At 36.9% G+C, this 18964-nt stretch overlaps 1 protein-coding gene across 1 annotated transcript in view; it reads left to right on the forward strand.

The window, feature by feature from the left end:
- The window catches only part of Heph (hephaestin), an 87184-nt gene that overhangs the window by 10054 nt on the left and 58166 nt on the right, over positions 1-18964 (forward strand). Inside the window, exons 6-8 of the mRNA XM_032889826.1 lie at positions 151-319; positions 7483-7610; positions 9542-9682. Coding sequence (XP_032745717.1) covers positions 151-319; positions 7483-7610; positions 9542-9682 — 438 coding nt within the window. The remainder of the gene's footprint in view (positions 1-150; positions 320-7482; positions 7611-9541; positions 9683-18964) is intronic.

Below are 18964 nucleotides of genomic sequence, written 5' to 3' on the forward strand. Positions count from 1 at the left end.
CAGAATCTTAAGGAGTCAGGAAAAGTGGTACATTTGGAAATAGAGGTAAAAAGACTAGGAGAAAATGAAAGGAGACAAAACAAGGAAGAGTATATACTCCAAGTAGGGATCCTAACAGTACAAAGAGAATGCTATGTGGTTTTTTTCTAGGTGGCATGCAGGCCTTCTACAAGGTTGATTCTTGTTCCATGGACCCACCCGTGGAGCAGCTCACAGGCAAAGTTCGCCAGTACTTCATTCAAGCCCATGAGATTCAATGGGACTATGGTCCAATAGGGCATGATGGCAGAACTGGGAAGAGTTTGAGAGAGCCAGGAAGGTAAGAGGCAGAAGGCTCCTGTCCCTACACCTAGCCAAATACCTGTTATACCCCTTGAAATCTCTACTTAGGTGATCACAATTTTGCCTAGATACAATTGCTATTACCATCCATCTCCCTGTGGCTTTCTCGTTTGCAGTATGTAACCAGCTCTTTGCAAGGTTAGACCATATCTTCAGTGTTTCAAATAGAATTGAAGTTGTTCTCACTGGTATACATGGCCACATTTAGAAGGGGAAGAGCCTAGGTGGTACCGGTTCCTCGTCAATTGAAATGGCTTTTCTTTTTTTCAATCAATTATTTGCTTTTCTCCTTCTTTCTTCTTTCTTTTTTTTTTTTTTTGGGGTTCTTTTTTTTTTTCGGAGCTGGGGACCGAACCCAGGGCCTTGCGCTTCCTAGGTAAGCGCTCTACCACTGAGCTAAATCCCCAGCCCCTTCTTTTCTTCTTTTAATCTGAGCACGGGTATAAAAAAGCAGTTTGAGAAATTTATGGGAAAAGAGGCTGCTTGTGGCGAGTCCATGTTCATCCTTTTGTAGGAACATCTCCAGAATCCTTTTTTTTTTTAATACATGAAGCATATTTACAAAAGTTAAAACAGGAAGAAGTTATTTACTTGGTTGCTAGACCTGGTTCTAACTCATTGGGTCATTGACAATGCCAGTTCCTTCACAGAGGTGGCATTTGGTAGATGACTGGGGCAAAACATTGGAAAGATATGCGGATGGCTTAGGACAGAATCAAGGGAGTATTGGACAGATTGGTGTGGGTTGACTGGAAGGTGGCATGTAGTACCTGGATTGAGATTCATTCACTCTGACTGCATAGAAGTCATGGATAGGCGTCTTTGCTGCCTTTCCATGTTTGACAGCAGCAAGTGATGGTAACAAACAGAAGTAACAGAAGTATCACCCTCTTATATTGCAGTCCTTAAACTGGCATTAGATACTGGACCACTTATAGCACAGAGTATACAGAATTTTGGCCATTGGCAACAGTTAATTTTATGTATCTTGTTCAAGAATCCGAGGCCTTTGACTCTAAAGATTTGGGAGTTCTGTGTAACGGGATTGCTAACCAGAGACTCCATGGGTTCTTTGTCATGGCTTCGTTTAGCCCACTCTCTCAGGTTTTCTAGTTCCATTTCATGTCTTCTTTCTGAACTGACTATCTTCAAACCGTTCAGTGGCTTCTTCATCTGTCATTGTTCTCTGTAAAAACGTGTGGTATCAGTCTCTATATGCTGGAGCCAGGGTGCACCAGAGGCAGCTGCTGACCGACGGCTGCTTGTGAGTCAGTGCTATTTAGAGACTGGACTTGGGGCATGGTAGGGATTACTTAGGAATAGTGCATTTCTTCTCACTGAAAATAGAATCCTGAAGATTTGTGCTGATATGTGGGACCCCACCTGAAACTCTCAGATACTCTGCAGCTGTGATGTTGGCCCTGCTAGGTAAATTCAGGCCTTTGTGTACTGCTAATATGCAGGTGTAAGGCTTCCACAAATACTACTTATTCAGTTATCAAATGGCATTTTCCAGAGTTCTGTACTGGGAATCCTGGCCCTGGGATCTCAAATTAGGTACTGATTGTAAATATATCTTTTGGGAGCTCCATCTAGAAGGCACCAGCTTCTGGGACTGCCTTCAAGGCTGTTATCAAGCAACAATGAAAGCAGCACCACTTAGTAGTTGGAAGCTTGGTGCTTAGAAATGCATACTGGGCTGTTCAGGAGGAACCCAGTATCAGGGATCAGAAGCAACACAGGGAGGAAAGGTGGTGATAAGCAGTGTTAGGTTTATACAGTGACTGTGGGTGGCACTGGATGATACTGTATTCAAGCTATACCTGTGTAGATTATTCATCTCTCACACACTGATCTTATGATCAAGTTATTGTCAAAGGCAGGAAATTGTTCAACTACCAACCAGGCTGTGCATGAGGCCCATGGTATCAATGTTTATCTCAAGGAAGACACATTTATTAGTTTAGACTATCGTCACTGCCAATTCTTCATGCTACAACTTCAGACCACATAAGAAAAAACAGTCAAAATCACCACTTGGAAGAAATGTTTGCTTGGAGCTAATACTGCAATACAGCTGAGGAAGAACAGTATGGTGTCCTGCAGTTGACTTTCTGAGTAAGTCTAGGCTGCTGATTCCATAGTCTGAGGAGATGCATTTGGACCAATCATAGACATTTGTTTTGGCAATCATAACTCCAGTTGACAACAACCCCAGTCATTTGGGCTGTGTTTAAGATCAGTCTTAGGAATCAGAGAAAGAACTGAAGAGCTTGAAGGGGCTCGAGACCCTATATGTACAACAATGCCAAGCAACCAGAGCTTCCAGGGACTAAGCCACTACCTAAAGACTATACATGGACTGACCCTGGACTCTGACCTCATAGGTAGCAATGAATATCCTAGTAAGAGCACCAGTGGAAGATGAAGCCCTGGGTCCTGCTAAGATTGGACCCCAGTGAACTAGACTGTTGGGGGAGGGTGGGGAGGGGAACACCCATAGGAAGGGAGGGGGGGGATGTTTTGTCCGAAACCGAAAGGAATAACACTCAAATGTATATAAGAAATATTCAAGTTAATAAAAAAATAAAAAATAAAAAAAGATCAGTCTTAGTACTGTCCCCTCATGGAAAGGGACACTATTTCACTACAGTGGAAATGGTTTTTCAAGACTTCTGATTACAAAACATCTGGAACAAACTATTTCAGACAGTCTTGGCTAGAACTGTACCTCAAGGAGCCAGAACAATCAGCTATATAATCTTGTGTCTCAAAGCATGCATAGTTGGTGCTGGTACAAGTATAGTCTGGTTGGATGTTAAACTGGCACTCCTTTTTCTCATGGCAAGCAAGTCATTTAATAGTTGCTAATTAGAAAGTCAGATTGGCTCCTTCCCAATGTTTTTGCTTGTTTCTTGGAAAATGAATTAGCAGAAGGGATCACACGATAAATTTATAGTGTTTGTTGCCAGTAATAACAGTGACTTTTATTTTATATTTTACTTTTTAATATGTTCTTACAGGTATAAATACTGTATGTTAGGTGTATAATTCCCACCATGTTTTTTCCTAACCTCCTCTTAATCACTCCTTTCCTCTTCCATTAGTATTCTTTATTTCCCCAAACAGTTAATTCCACTTCTTTCTGATTCTACTTTTCTGTTCTATATATGTGCACGATCTTAGGTGGCTGTGAAATCTAGAAAATACAGAGGATAGAAAACATACAATATAGGTTGTTCTGAAACTAATTTAATTTGATGAATATGATTCTCCTAATCATATCCATTCTTTTGCCATTAGTGCAACTTCATTCTTGTGGCTGTAACAATTCCATTGTGTATACTGCATACATACCATACTTTCCTTACCCGCTCCTGAATTGTTGAGCACATAAAGTAGTTTCATAGGTAAGCTACTGTGCACAGTGATTCAGTAAACACTGATGGCAAGTGTGTCTGTGATATGTGGATTTGTGCTCCTTTGGTACAGCTGGTTATATGATAGATCTATTTCTGGGTGTTGTTTTCCTTTACTTTTGAAACTACTCCTTACTGATTTCCATAGTGGCTAGACTGGGTCGCATTACAACCTACGGTGTGTAAAATTCCCTTGTGTTCACAGCTGAATCAACATTTCTGTGTTGAGGGCTGATATTCTAATGGAGGTAAGATGGAAACTCAGTGACATTTTGAACTACATTTCTGGGATAACATGAGGAAGAGTGTTTATTATATATGTTTATTGTCCATTTGCATTTCATCATTTGAAAACTGTATAGGGGCTGAGTATATGGGTCAGTTGGGAGTAATATTTGCTTTTCAAGTATGAGGATCTGAGTTTGAATTTCTAGCAACTGTTTGTGCTTATAAACCCTAACAATGGGGAGTATGGACAGATAGATCTAAAAAGTTGTCTATCCTAGTGAAGGGGCAAGATGCTGTCTCAAGGCCATGAGGTGAGATGACAAGAGAGGAAGACACTGTCCTTCTCTGGACTCTGCATGTACACACGTGGGCATATGTACTCACATACTTACATGCATTACATGTATATACAACACACCACACACATTAAAGAGCTGTGTTTTTAAAAGAGAATTTGTCTATTCATTTCATTAGCTAGCTTATTGATTGGATTGCTTGAGTTTTTAATTTTTTGTGGTTTTTTAATTTATTCTATCTATTAACTTTGTGAAATGTCATTTGCAGGGTTTATGTACACTTAGTTATCTGTTTCTGTTGCTGTACAGAATTTTTTAAACTTCATGTTTCCGTTTCTCAGTGTCAGCCTTTATATTCTGAATGACTGTAGTTCTCAGAAAGCCATTATCTATGGCTATACGGTTTTAATATTTTCCTTTCTTTACCCTCTAGCAGTTTCAGAAATTCGTGTCTTACATTAAGCTCTTTGGTTCGTTTGTAGTTGATTTTGTGCAGGTTGAAAAACAGAAATCTAATTTCATCTTCTTCATGTGAGCATCCAATTTTGCTAGTATTATTTGTTGAGAAGTTTGTCTTTTTTCCACCATGTATTTTTGACATCTTTATATAAATTCAAGGGGCTGTAATGAGTGGGTGGGCTTGCATGTGGATTTTGATTCTGCTCTACTTATCTGCATGTCTGTATTTGTTGCAGTATTATTCTGATCCTGTTTTTATTTTAAATGATTGTAAGACATTTAATTTTTTTACCTTTTGAGATTATAATCCTTTTCCTCCCTCCAAATCCTTCCACGTTCCTTGCTCTTTAAAATCCATGAATTTCCTTTAATAATTATTACTATAAGTTTGTAAAGCAATTTGAAATAAGTTATTCGGATACTTCTAGCAGTGTTTGTTTGTGTGTGTGTGTGTGTGTGTGTGTGTGCGCGCGCGCGTGCACGTGCGTGCATGTGTGCGTTCGTTCAGAATTTCTTTGGTGATCTGGGATCTTTTATGCTTCCAAATTAATTTTAATATATTTTCCTGTTTCTGTGTAGGGTGATAAAATTTTGATGAACATTGTATTGAATCTATAGATTGCTTTTGGTAGCATGGTCATTTTCACAATATTAATTCTTCCTTTTGATGAGCATGTGAGTTGATTTCATCTTCTGGAGTACTATTCACTTTCTTTCTTGAGTATTTAAAAGTTTGCATTGTAGAGATTGTTTGCTTCCTTGGTTACATTTATTCCAAAGTAATTTTGGAGGCAATTTTGAATGGGATCGCTTTCTTGATGTCTTTCTCAGCATGTTCACTATTGATGTATAGGTAGACTACTGATTTTTATGTGTTAATTTGCATATGTTGAAGCACCACTGCATTCTTGGAATCATGGCAATAACATATTTTGTGTGTTATTGAATTCCATTTGTGAGTATTTTATTAAGAAATGTAGTGTCTATGCATAACAACAAGATTACTTTATAATATATATTTTTGTGTGTTTGTGCTTTTAACTGGTTTTAGTATTAAAGAAATACAGATTTTGTACACAGAATTTGATAGTGTTTTTTTCTTTAGCAGGGTTTTATTTAAGAAAAACAAATAAGCAAACAGATTTTAAGATTGCTTAACATCTGCCCAGTGCCTAGGGATAGTGTTCCATGGAGAATGGTTCATCATAGCTGTGCACTTGTTTTTGAATGAATGGCTTTTGTTAAGCAACTAGAAATAAAGAATAAAATAGCAACCAGAAGAGGGATGGTAGACCATCAGATCATACATTTATATCATTGAACAGAAACCAACTGGGCTACCCAGGAACCAAAATAGTTGGCTGGATGCTCTGACAAGTTAAGATGTTCACCAGGTAAAATATCTTCTCTTTGGTGAGACTTCTAATTAGTTGTTCCTTGCTTTTTATACCATATTATATTTTTATATCATAGGATAAGCAGTAGCTAAATCTTTTGCTTTGGGAAGGTACTTGGGAATGATTTGTCTCCTAGCTGTTTTCAAGGACACATTGTTTTTATCCTAACAACTTACCCTCCTTCTGTTCTCAAGAGCATGGTGTTTTTGCTCATGTCAGGTTTTGTTGTTCTTATTTAACCTTCCAATAGGGCTTGGGGACCAGCTGTCCCTGGACAAGTGGTCTTAGAAGACACTTTAAGACAAACAGGCTTGTATCTGAAAGGGGAGGGGAAAGCCCCACCTTCTGAGTAAGTTTCTCAATGAGCTTAAAGAGCATTTGACAATTTACTAATAATATGTATACTATAGAGAGACAGTCCGTTTTTATGTAGAGAAATTATGGGTGTACTTGAGATAAAGATGGCTTTGTGATGGCAGAATGTACTGGGCATAGAAAAGTTCTTGAGAAATTGTCTGATGTTGAGGAGGCTTGATCCTGCTGCTTCTTCCTTCCGCCTGCCTAGGACTTGCAGATTATGTTAGTATATGTTTGCTTGCTTGTTTTGTTGTTGTTGTTGTTGTCTTAAGATTTAGGATATAAAATACATTTTGACCATATTTCTGGCAAAACAAAGTTAGGTGTCTAAAGGCAAAAGTTCCAGTGACAATGGGGTGACATTTTCAGAGACTTTACTCATGACAAGATAAGGATAACAGGGATTCTTTGCTAGCTGTTCAGAGAGAAACAGATAACAAACTTTTAGACCCTCTAGGAACAAAATAAATATGCTAATAAATGTAGACATGAACTATGAAGGAAGTGATCATGATTACTAGAGGGACAAGTAAGTGGATATTAGTTGCTGGGGCTGGCTATTACCTTGGGGCGACACTAGAGACATCCACCTATGTGGAAGGAGAAAGCAACCAGTATTGCAGCAAAGAGTATTCATGTACTGCTGAAGCTCTGAAAAATGCACGTATTATATAAAAATTGTGATTTTAGAAGTTACTAAAGGGATAAAAGCTACCAATATCCATCCAACACCCAGTTTCTGGAGACTGCTAGAAAGAAAGTACTAGTGTGCTCTAAAAGCTTCTTCATAAGTGGGCAAGTGAATTCGGGCACAGAAAACTCTTGCTATTCCACTTAATAGAGCTATAAACCAGAGAAGGTGTCTTCCTTGTTGTGAATTAATCTAGGTGATTCATAAAGCTCTTGGAGTCTGTGTTATAAAGGGTGAGGTGGGAGTCTATTTGATTCTCAATGTATTCATATAACATTTACCCTCTCACATAGTGGCCCAGATAAGTACTTCCAGAAGAGCTCTAGTCGAATTGGAGGTACTTACTGGAAAGTTCGATATGAAGCCTTTCAAGATGAGACATTCCAGGAAAGATTACATCAGGAAGAAGAAACACATCTTGAATATCAAAGGAATTTGAATCTTAAAAATTTATGAAGTAGAAAACAAAAGAAGTGAAGAGTTTGTAACTTGAGTCTGCTGGTGATTCAAGGGAAGTCTGTATAAATGGATCTCCCAAGTTCATTCCCAAGAAATGAGTGTTTGTGAAATGTGTCCCTGGTTGGAGTGTGTTCAAAAATCAAGGTTAAGCATAGACAAATAGAATTTTGCTATAAGACATTTGAGAACTTTAGGTTTATTTTTGTTTATGATGTTCAAGCTAGCACTACCAAAATATTTTGGTAATGTCCCCTATTACCATTATTATACAGATACCATCCTGTGAGTTTCTTCTGTAGGAGTATTGTTGAGGAGCTATTAAAAGACAGTAAGATCGATCAGTCTAGAGCCAGAAGTATACCACCACCACATATAGACATGTTCACTATTATTAGGGATACAGAACTAGGCTTGTTATATGGTATTGGAAACTATTTAGAAGGTCTAAAGCACAGTTTTTAATACAACCGAAGAAGATTAGGTGGTTTAATCACTTCATGGAACCAAGAAATGAAATAGATCAGGTGGGAGAAATCTTTAGAAATAATATTCCAGGGATATTTGTGTGCAGTTGATTCTGTATAGAAAACATTATTAAAAATGTGTGAGGAGAAAAATATCATTCCTAGCAAGAAAGTGTCTATTTTTTTTACTAAAGCTATGTATACATAGTTGTTTAGTGATGGGGGCACCATGTGGACATTGAGCGAAAACCAATCTAGAAGGTTTAGCCTGGAGCATGTCATCATAAGTACAGCTAGGGTTGATGTATTGGTATTCTCAAGTGACCTCCAAGTCACATCAAAGTTTGTGAAGTTCTGTCAGATTACCATGTCTTGGCGGGCTACTTATCTATTCAAGGCCTGCATCCTCCTTAATTATAATTTGGATATGATTTTGGTGAGCTCAGATCCTAGATGGAACCAACTAGGAAATGTAACTATGGGAGAACAGAAAACAAATTTAAGACTAATTGAAATGGTTCTGACTCGGGTATAAGAAACAATTCACACACCATTTGAAGCTCAAGAAGAAGGAAGACCAAAATGTGGATGCTTCAGTACTTCTAAGAAGGTGGAACAAAATACTTAAAAGAAGAAATACGGGGACAAAGAGTGGAACAAGGACTGAAAGAAAGGTCATCCAGAGACTGTTCCATCTGGGCATCCATCCCATATGCTGCCACCAAACCCAGTTACTATTGGGGATGCCAAGGAGTGCTTGCTGACAGGAACCTGATATGGGTGTCTCCTGAGAGACTCTGCCATACCTTACAGATACAAATGAGGATGCTTGCAAGTAACCATCAGACTGAGCACAGGGACCGCAATGGAGGAGTTGAGAAAGGACTGAAGGAGCTGAAGGGGTTTGCAATTCCATAGGAAGAACAATAATATCAACCAACTAGACCCCCCCAGAGCTCCCAGAGACTAAACCACTAACCAATGAGTACACATAGAGGGAACCATTGTTCCAACAGCACATGTAGCATAGGATGGCGTTTTCTGGCCTCAATAAGAGGAGAGTCCCTTGGTCCTGTGAAGGCACGATGCCCCTGTGTGGGTAAATGCCTGGACGGAGAGGTGGGAGTGGGTGGGTGTGAAGGGAAGCATCTTCATAGAAGCAGAAGGAGCACAAGGGGGTATGAGAGTGGGCGAAAGGGGATAATGTTTGAAATGTAAATACATAAAATATCCAATAAAAAAAGAAAAAAAAAAAAGAAAGGGACAATGGATTTAATAGTGCCTTTATTTTTATAAATAGCACGATTCTTAGAATAGATTATTTTAAAGAGAAGTATTCCTTATCTTGTGTATATTCAGTTATATTTCCTCTCCTTATCCTTTTGTTTCTATTCTTCATCTGTTTTCATTCTCATAGTCTCCCTTTCCCATTTTCCAGGTCCAGTGATAAGGGCTGAAGTGGGTGACACCATCCAGGTGGTCTTCTATAACCGTGCCTCCCAGCCATTCAGCATACAACCCCATGGCGTCTTTTATGAGAAAAGCTCTGAGGGCACCGTGTACAATGATGGTGAGCTGGGAGGGTTTTCAACAATGTAGGCTACAAGTGGCTCTAGAAGAAAATAAGTGAAGAGTGGGGAAGAAGAACAAAATTGTGGTCATCTGAATGAATGAATAATGAAGTAGTAAAAAAGAACCCACCTCATAAATAAGAGAAAACACATTTAAACATATTTTTGAAATCATTGCTAAAAATATAGTCTCGTAAACAGTATTTTTAGAAGCCACAGGTATATGTGGCATGAGAAAAATCCAGAGTTCTATTCTCAGAACCAAAATTAAAATATATGTGAAAATATTCTTAATATAAAAGACACACATCATGAACTTTTGAAAAAATATGAATATATACAATTAAAAAGTAATCATTCATATGAAAATCATCATGTATATTTTCATATACCTTTTAAATATTTTCTGTAATTATACATTATTATTATTCTATAATTATATATTATTATTAATATATTTAAAGAATGAGATTATATGATTTCAACCAGTTTTTTATTCTACTATTGTCAAAATTACATTTTATTTGTCTATGATCATAATACATTTTAATGACCTATGTAACACTCCTTCACATGGACCTTCCATAGCTTATTTATTTAGTGTCTATTGCTAAGACATATGGCTTTTTAAGGGAAGTTTTAAATAGCCCTAACCTTTAAATAATGACATATGAATGTGCATATCCTAGCTTTATCTGGTCATGGGGGTTGCACTACATGACAGAAGCCTAGAAGTGAGAATACTGTGTAACTGACTTCTTATTTTCTCAGATGATATTATCATATGCTCCTTCTAAGATAAGCATATAAGAAGCACTGAATGTCAAAGTTCAAAAACAAATATAAAAATAATTTCTATAAGCCATTCAGACCATGCTTTTTATGAAGTCAATTATTACAATCAAATGCACCTGTAAACTTCTACTGCTCCTTGATATAAAAATAGCTTGAAGAAACAGTCAAAATTGAGATATGATTACACATTATTATAATACCTATATTTTAGAGGCCGAGTTAGGAGTTGTACAAGTTTGAAGTCATCTTGATGCTATAAAACAAGACTCTGTCAAAAATGCATAACATTGGGTATGGTGGCTCATGTCTATGATCACAGCAGTTGGGAAACAGAAGAAGATTACCAGGAAGAGTGAAGCCACCCTGGGATTATACTCATTTTTAGGGTAGCCTATGCCACCTAGTAAAATTCTTTCACAAAAAAATTTAAAAATGAAACCAAGCAATAACTTTGGGGATAGCTTAAGAGGTTCGGGCAAAGGTGTGTCCTTCCTTGCATGGTGTTAGGAAATTTCTTAGTTTTGATAATGATGTTCTAGTAACACAGAAAATAATTTTTAAGCTTTGTTTTTTTTTCTCATTTTCATTAGTTCTTTGAGAGTTTCATACAGTGTATCTTGATCATATGCATTTCTCTAACCCCCTACTACCAGATCCATCTCACTTCCCTAGCAATGCAATTTGGTATGTTAAAACAGCAACAACAATAACAAATCAAGTTCAGTTGTTCTGCACATACATTCTTGGATATGTGGCCTTTACTGGAAGGTTTTCAACACGTTGCAAGCAGCCAATTACTCTTTAGGTAGTTGTGGGACTTTGTATTCAACTCCCCTCTTAAAATTTTGTCTGGTTTGAGATTGCACAGGTCTTGTAAGTGCTGTCTCAGCTGCCAAGATTTCGCATGTGCAGCTACCCTGCTGTGATCAGAAAACACTGATTCCTTTTATCCATCCTCTGCCTCTGCCTTTTAGGATATTTCTGCTCCCTTCAATGATTTCTGAGCCTTGGATATAAATATTCTGTTCAAGGTTGAGTGTTATCTAGTCTCTTTTTCTCTTTACCTTGGCCATTTATGAGTTTCTGTGTTAATCATTATCTACTGAAAAAAAGAAGTGTCTTTGATGAGGGCTGAGAGATGCATTTATCTCTTCATAGAACAAAAGAGATAACCCATACCTGTCACTCATTTGTTGGCCTGTGGAACAAGTAGGGGCATGCTGTGATGCTGTAGGGTAACTCCATTTAAATTCTTTGTTGATGAGCATGAGTTTATTTTATGAAACTTTTATAGTACTAGGTTTTCCCTATGACTTTTTCAAAATACCTCTAGTGTTGTTTATATCTTTCTATTCTCTCCTCTGTGGTGTCTTATCCTTCCCTTTCCCATTTAACCCTGTACCATTACTCCACCTTAGCCCTTAATATGACTGCATTCTATTTTTTCTCCCTGGAAACATGTTCACCCCCAAGGCACCTTGCTGAACTCCTGACTTCTAGGGATATTCCAAAAGAAATCTACATGTTCAAGGAGTCAAAGCTGATACCAGCACATGATAGAAAACATGTTTGTGTTTCTGAGCCCGGGTTTCCTCACTCAGAAGGATTATTTACCATCTACCCATTTACATGAAAATTTCATTTCTTTTTTCTAAACAGCTATAATATTACATCGTGTGAATATAACACTTTTCACTATCCATCCATCACTTGATAGACATCTTGGTTGTTTCCATTTTCCCACTAGAGTGAATAGAACAGCAATGGACATGGATATACAAGTATCTCTATGGTAGAATACAGAATCCTTTGAGGATATGGCCAAGAGTGATCTAACTAGATCATGTGATAGATCTCTTTATAGCTTCTTGAAGAACCTCCACACTGATTTCCATAGTGACTGTAACAGTTTGCACTCCCACCAGCAATATATAAATGCTTCTTCTCTGCAGCGTGTTCCACCATTTGCTTTCATGATCTTGGTCATTCTTACTAGGGTAAGAGGAAATCTTAAGTAGTTATAAATTTGCATTTCCCTAATGGCTCTAAGCACGTTGAACCTTTTAAAGTGTGTTTCTCAACCACTTGGATTTCATCATTTGAGAACTGCTACTGATTTTTTGTCTGTTAATTTTCTATTCTGCTACTTTATTGAATGTGTTATTAAATATAGGAGATTTATGGTGGAGTACTTAAATATGTTAAGCCAAATGTATCTATAAATTCATCCATTTGCTAAACTTTTCCAGCTTTGTGGAATATAGATTTTTAAAGGGTGTTCCGTGATTCACTGAATTTCCTTGGTGTCTAAAATAATGTCTCTTGTTACATTTGTATTTTTCTTAATTTGGACCCTCAGTTTATTTCGATTAACTTGGCCAAAAGTTTATTAACATTTTCAAACACTCAGCTCTTTGCTTCATTGATTGGTTTATTGAATTTTTCCATTTCCATTTCACTAATTCAGCCCTTGTTTTGATTACCTCTTACCATACAATTATTTTTTAGGCAGTGGTATTTGTTCTTGTTTTTTCAAGGTCTTTAGTTGCATCATTGATGCATTTATTTGAGAACATTTAATATTTTATGTAGACATTTAGTGATGAACTTTCTTCTTAAGACTGCCTTCATTTTGTCCCATAGATTTTGAAATGTTGTCTTTTCATTTTCATTCAATTCTGAGATATTTTTAAGTTTATATTTAAAGAATAATTTACTCTTGATTTTGTGTGTAGGAGTGTTTTACCTGTAGGTATGTATGTGCACCATGTGTATGTCTGGTACACATAAAAGCCAGAACTGGAGTTATGGGAAGGAACTGAGGCTATGGGCTGTTGTGGGATGTCATGTAGTTGCTAGCAAGCAACCTAGGTTCTTTTCAAGAACAGGAAGTATACATAACCTCTGTGTTATCTCTCTGACCCTTCTAGGAATTTTGAAAATTACGTTCATGGCTTCATCCTTCACATGATTATCATTCAGTTGTGTGCTTTTTGGTTTCTATGCATTTTTTATACTTTCTGTCACTTATTTGCCTATTCATATCTAGTTCTATTTGTTTTGGTCAGGTAAAATATAGGATGTGATTTCAGTTTTCCAATATTTGTTGAGTATTACTTTGTGTACTAATATGTGGTTATTAGGGGAGACCACATAGGCTTCTGAAAAAGAATGTGTATATTTTGGTGTTTTGTATGGAATATTCTGTATGAATTTCTGTTAGGTATGTCTGTTTGATTTTTCTTCTTTTATATGCAATTTAGTTCCAGCCTATCTCTGCTTAGTTTATTTCTGGATGCTCTGTCTATTGGTGAGTCACATGTTAAGTCACCTGTGGTCACTTATGTTGCAAATCTGTGGTTTTAGTTTTTAATAGTGATTCCTTGTGAAATCAGGCATCCACGTATTTGAAAATGCATATATTTTTGTGATTGTAATCTCCTGTTGGTAGAGTTTTTCTATAAGGAGCATGAAGTATCCATTTTGCATCTCTATCTAGTTTTCTCAAATATTTGAATAGTTATATCTGCTTATTTTTCAGGTTCATTTGCTTGGAATGCATTTTTATAGGATATTTTTTTTTTACAATTCAAATGTTATTCTTTCCCAGTTTCCCATCAAAAGGTCCCCTATCTATCCCCTCCCTTCTTCCAAGAGGGTGGAGGCGTTCCCCCTCCTAACACCCACTTTTCACTAGCTTGTTCCTACGCATTGTCCAGCATTAGTAGGACCAAGGGCTTCTACTCCCATTGGTGCCCAATAAGGCCATCCTCTGCTACATATGCAGATGGAGCCTTGGGTCTGTCCATGTGTACTCTGTGGGTAGTGGTTTTAGTCCCTAGGAACTCTGGTTTGGTTGGTATTGTTCTTATGGGGTTGCTGGCCCCTTCAGCTCCTTCAAACCTTTCTCTAGCTCCTCTATTGGAGAACCTGTTCTCAGTTCATTGCTTTGGTGCTAGCATTCGCCTCTGTATTTGTCAGGCTCTGGCTGTGCCTCTCAGGAAACAGCTATATCAGCATGCACTTCTTGGCTTCATCAATATTGTCTAATTTTGGTGGACACACACACACACACACACACACACACACACACACACACACACACACATATGGGCTGGATCCCCAGGTGGGGCAGGCTCTGAATAGCCATTCCTTCAGTCTCTGCTCCAAACTTAGTCTCCATATCTCCTCCTATGAATATTTTTGTTCCCCCTTTTAAGATGGACTGAAGCATCTGCATGTTGGTCATCCTTTTTGAACTTCACGTAGTCTGTGGATTGTATCTTTGGTAATTCGAGATTTCGGGCTAATATCAACTTATCAGTGAGTGAATACCATGTGTGTTTTTCTGTGATTGGGTTACCTCACTCAGGATGATATTTCTAGTTCCATCCATTTGCTTATGAATTTCATGAAGTCATTGTTTTTGAGTAGATGAGTAGTACTCCATTGTGTAAATGTACCACATTTTCTATATCCATTCCTCTGTTGAAGGGCATCTGGGTTCTTTCTAGCTTCCGGCGATTATAAATAAGGCTGCTATGCACATAGTGGAGCATGTGTCTTTGTTGTACCTTGGAGTATCTTTTGGGTATATGCCCAAGAGAGATACAGCTGGGTCCTCAGGTAGCACTATGTCCAATTTTTCTGAGGAACCTCCAGACTGATTTCCAGAGAGGTTACATCAGTCTGCAATCCCACCAACAATGGAGGAGTGTTCCTCTTTCTCCACATCCTCGCCAGCATCTGCTGTCACCTGAAGTTTTATCTTAGCCATTCTGACTGGTATGAGGTGGAATCTCAGGGTTTTTGTGATTTGCATTTCCCTGATCACTGAAGATATTGAACATTTCTTTAGGTGCTTCTCAGCCATTCGATATTCCTCAGTTGAGAATCATTTGTTTAGCTTTGCACCCCATTTTAATAGGGTTATTTGAGTCTCTGAAGTCCAACTTCATGAGTTCTTTTTATATATTGGACATTAGCCCTCTATCAGATATAGCGTTGATAAAGACCTTTTCCCAATCTGTTGGTTGCTATTTCGTCCTAATGACGGTGTCCTTTGCCTTGAGAAGCTTTACAGTTTTGTGATGTCCCATTTGTTGATGAATCCTCTGTTCTAATAGTCTTTTTGTGTCTTTTTATTGTAAAGTGAGATTAATATTTTTCAGGTATTATAGCATGAGTGTGTTAATTCTTGTCATTTTGTTGATTTAGTGGTATTTTCTTAGATCTGTTTTGATTACCTGTCCTGACATTGCTTATTTGTTCCTTATGAGTCTTGGTTATATTTATTCTTTTCTTCAAATTGAAATATTATTCTAGCTCTGTAGAGCTGGATTTCTAGTCATAAATTCTTTTAGTATGTTTTTGCCATGGAAAATTTTGTTTCTTCTTTAACTTTACTAGTTTTTCTGGGTATAAACATCTGTGTTGACAGTTGTGCTTTCCCAGGGTTTGGAGTACACCTTTCTAGGCCTTTCTGGCTTTAAAGGTTTCTGTTAAACAATTATTGTTTTAACAGTTATGCCTTTAAATATGACTTCACTTTTCTGCCTTGCATTTTTCAGTAACCTTTTTTTTATCCTCCGTGTTTAATGTTTAAACTTTAATATGTATAGTTTTGTCTGCTAGTTGCTGTTTATGACCTTGTTTTTTATGTAGATGGGCTTCTTTGTCTTTGGGTTGGGAAGTTTTCATCTGTGATGTTACCAAATCCATTCTTAATGTAATAATGTTCTCCTTCTTTTGGGTCCATATTTGGAATCTTGGTCTTTCATTGATGTTTCAAAACTCTTCTATGTTCCATTCATATGTATTAAAAATTTTCGCTGACCTTTACTAAATAATTCAATACCTCTACTTTGTCAGCTGTCACTAAATCTCTGTTTTTGACAGGACACATTTTGTTGGTGAGGCTTTCCGTTTCCACTTCCTCTTTCTTTTATTAACCAGACACCAACATCAGTTATATTTCTAATTTGCTCTTAAAAGAGCAAACACTAAAGTGTTTCCTTTAGTGTTTCCTTTCCAGCATCTTTTTAGTTCGGGTCTTCTTTAAAAGTTTAAACTATATTTTCATGTCTTGGATTGACTTCTTTATCTCAGGTCCCTCTGTGTTTTTGTATTGTTTGAGTTGTTTGTCCTTGTGATAATTTTTTGAACTCTTTGTCTGAAAGTGTCTTCGTTTATTTTCAACAAGGGATGTTGCTGTGGGAAGTTGAGTTTTAGAGATAGCATGTCATTTTGTTTTTATTGTTTGTTTTTTTCTGTGTGTGTGTATGTGTGTGTTGTTATTTCTTCATTAGAACTTGCACATCTGTTGGTTAATTTTCTTTCTTTTGTTTTTGTTCAACTCCTTTTTCTTCTTTCAGCAGTGGCTTTTTACAATGTTTTGTGGGCAGAGCTAATTCCTAATAGGGTTGGAATCTTGATTTCATCTATTTAACTGGTATTTGGGAATATCCATCTAGGTTTGGATAGAGTCTTGAGCAAGTTTCCCCTGGCAATGTGGATTGGTCTTGGGTTTAAAGTCCCCACAGGGTAACTAGATTGCCCTAATCAGGCAGTTGCCAGGGCTTTGGAACTCTGGATTATGTAAGATAACTAGAGGATCTCTGTTGGGGATTGAGCTGGTGAGTGATAGAGGGATACAGGCTGAGAGGAGGTAGCTGTCACTGCCAAGCAGCTTTAGGACTTGGTGAACTAAATGGAAGGATGCAGGAAAGGAGAGCACTATTAGCCTACTTAGGTCCATAGTACATGAGGTGGCTACAGGTACTAAGCTCAGTTTTTTTTATTTTTAATTATGCATGTGTGTGTTTGTGTATGTGAATATGAATTCAGATGCCCTTGGAAACTAGAGGTATCCGATCCTCCTGGAGCTGGGGTGAGTTGTGAGTTACCTGAAGGATGTGCTGGGAACTGAACTCAGGTTTTCTGCAAGAGCAATATGCTCTTAAGTGTTGAGTCATCTGCCAATCCCTATCCTAGGAAATTCTTACTAATTTATTTTCAAGCATGAGGTCATGGTGGCTTAAATTTTACTTGTAAATGATTCAGCAAATGGAACCAAACAAGCAAAAAGCCTGTATGTATGCTAATAGACGTAAATATGCATGAATGGCAACTTTTATTCCCTTATGGTGGCTGAGGATAAATCCTAGGACTTCACAGATGGCCATGAATATGTTCTACCACTGAGCTATAACCCTCAGTAGATTTAAGTACATTAAAGTTTCCCAAATTTTATAAAGAGACATTGAGTCTAAATGATAGGATCATAATTGTGCCTTTAAAAATATTTTTTTAATTTTTATTGTAAAAAACTGAGTTTTGTAATATTATTTTCATATATATATTCAATGTTTTGATTGCCTTTCATGACGCCTCTTCTTCCACCATTTCTCCCTTTCTCTTACCAGCTAGCTTCCTCTTCTGTTTCACATCTATTGTGTTATTCTTTAAAGTTTTCTATTTATGAAAATTTAAGGAATTAGAAATGATAAATGAATAAGAAAAAATAAGTTCATAAAACATTGAATATTTTCCCTTTGCAACAAGCTATACTACCAATGTATATTTGAGTGCTATTATGGGATTGTTAGGATTATTTCTTCAGGATATAATTAGTTTGTCAGAGGATATGCACATTGAAATTTATATCACTTACTTCCATATTGTTTTCCACACAGATTTGTAGTCTGATTAATATTTAGTTGCATCAACAGCATGTAAAAGGGTCTATTTCTTTATAACCTCACCTGCACTAGGACAATATTTATTTATTTATTTATTTATTTATTTATTTATGTCAAAAATGATTCTTATAAGCAACACCAATATAACTAACTCACTGTTGATCTGATCTGCATTTATTTGCCTGCTTTACTTTAACTTTATTTGCAGTAATTACTATGCATCTTACTTTATTTCTGTGCATAAAGCTTTTTAGGTCTTTTGATGCATTTTGCCAGTATTATTTTCAAAAAGAATTATTTCTGTTTACATCTAAACTATAGGTGAGTGAGTTAGGTATCATTTGAACCGTTTTCACCATACTGATTAAAATTTACAAAACATTGCCAATTTGATAGAACAAAAATTATTGAGTTACTTTCATTTATACTTCTTTGATTACTAAAATGCTGAAAATTAAAATCAAAACACAGTTCTTTGCATTGTTTCAGCATGTTCTGTGTCCATTTGACAGGCTATAGCCTTAAGACAGGCTCCAGTTGAGTGGTAGAACTCTCTTCTAGCATGAATAAGGCCCTGCATTTATTCCCCAGCACTGTAAAAAAAATAAATGATATAAAGAAGTTATAGTATATGTAATCTTCATGAACATACATATACATTCATGGACATATGTACATCTTCACATACATACATATATAGTAAATGGAAAAAGTGTTCATGATCAGAACTGTTCAAAGATGAAATGGACCATAATGGCAGGTAGTAACTCTCCCATTCAGTGAAGT

This window comes from Rattus rattus, chromosome X (assembly GCF_011064425.1).
Source record: "Rattus rattus isolate New Zealand chromosome X, Rrattus_CSIRO_v1, whole genome shotgun sequence".
Lineage (NCBI taxonomy): Eukaryota > Metazoa > Chordata > Mammalia > Rodentia > Muridae > Rattus > Rattus rattus.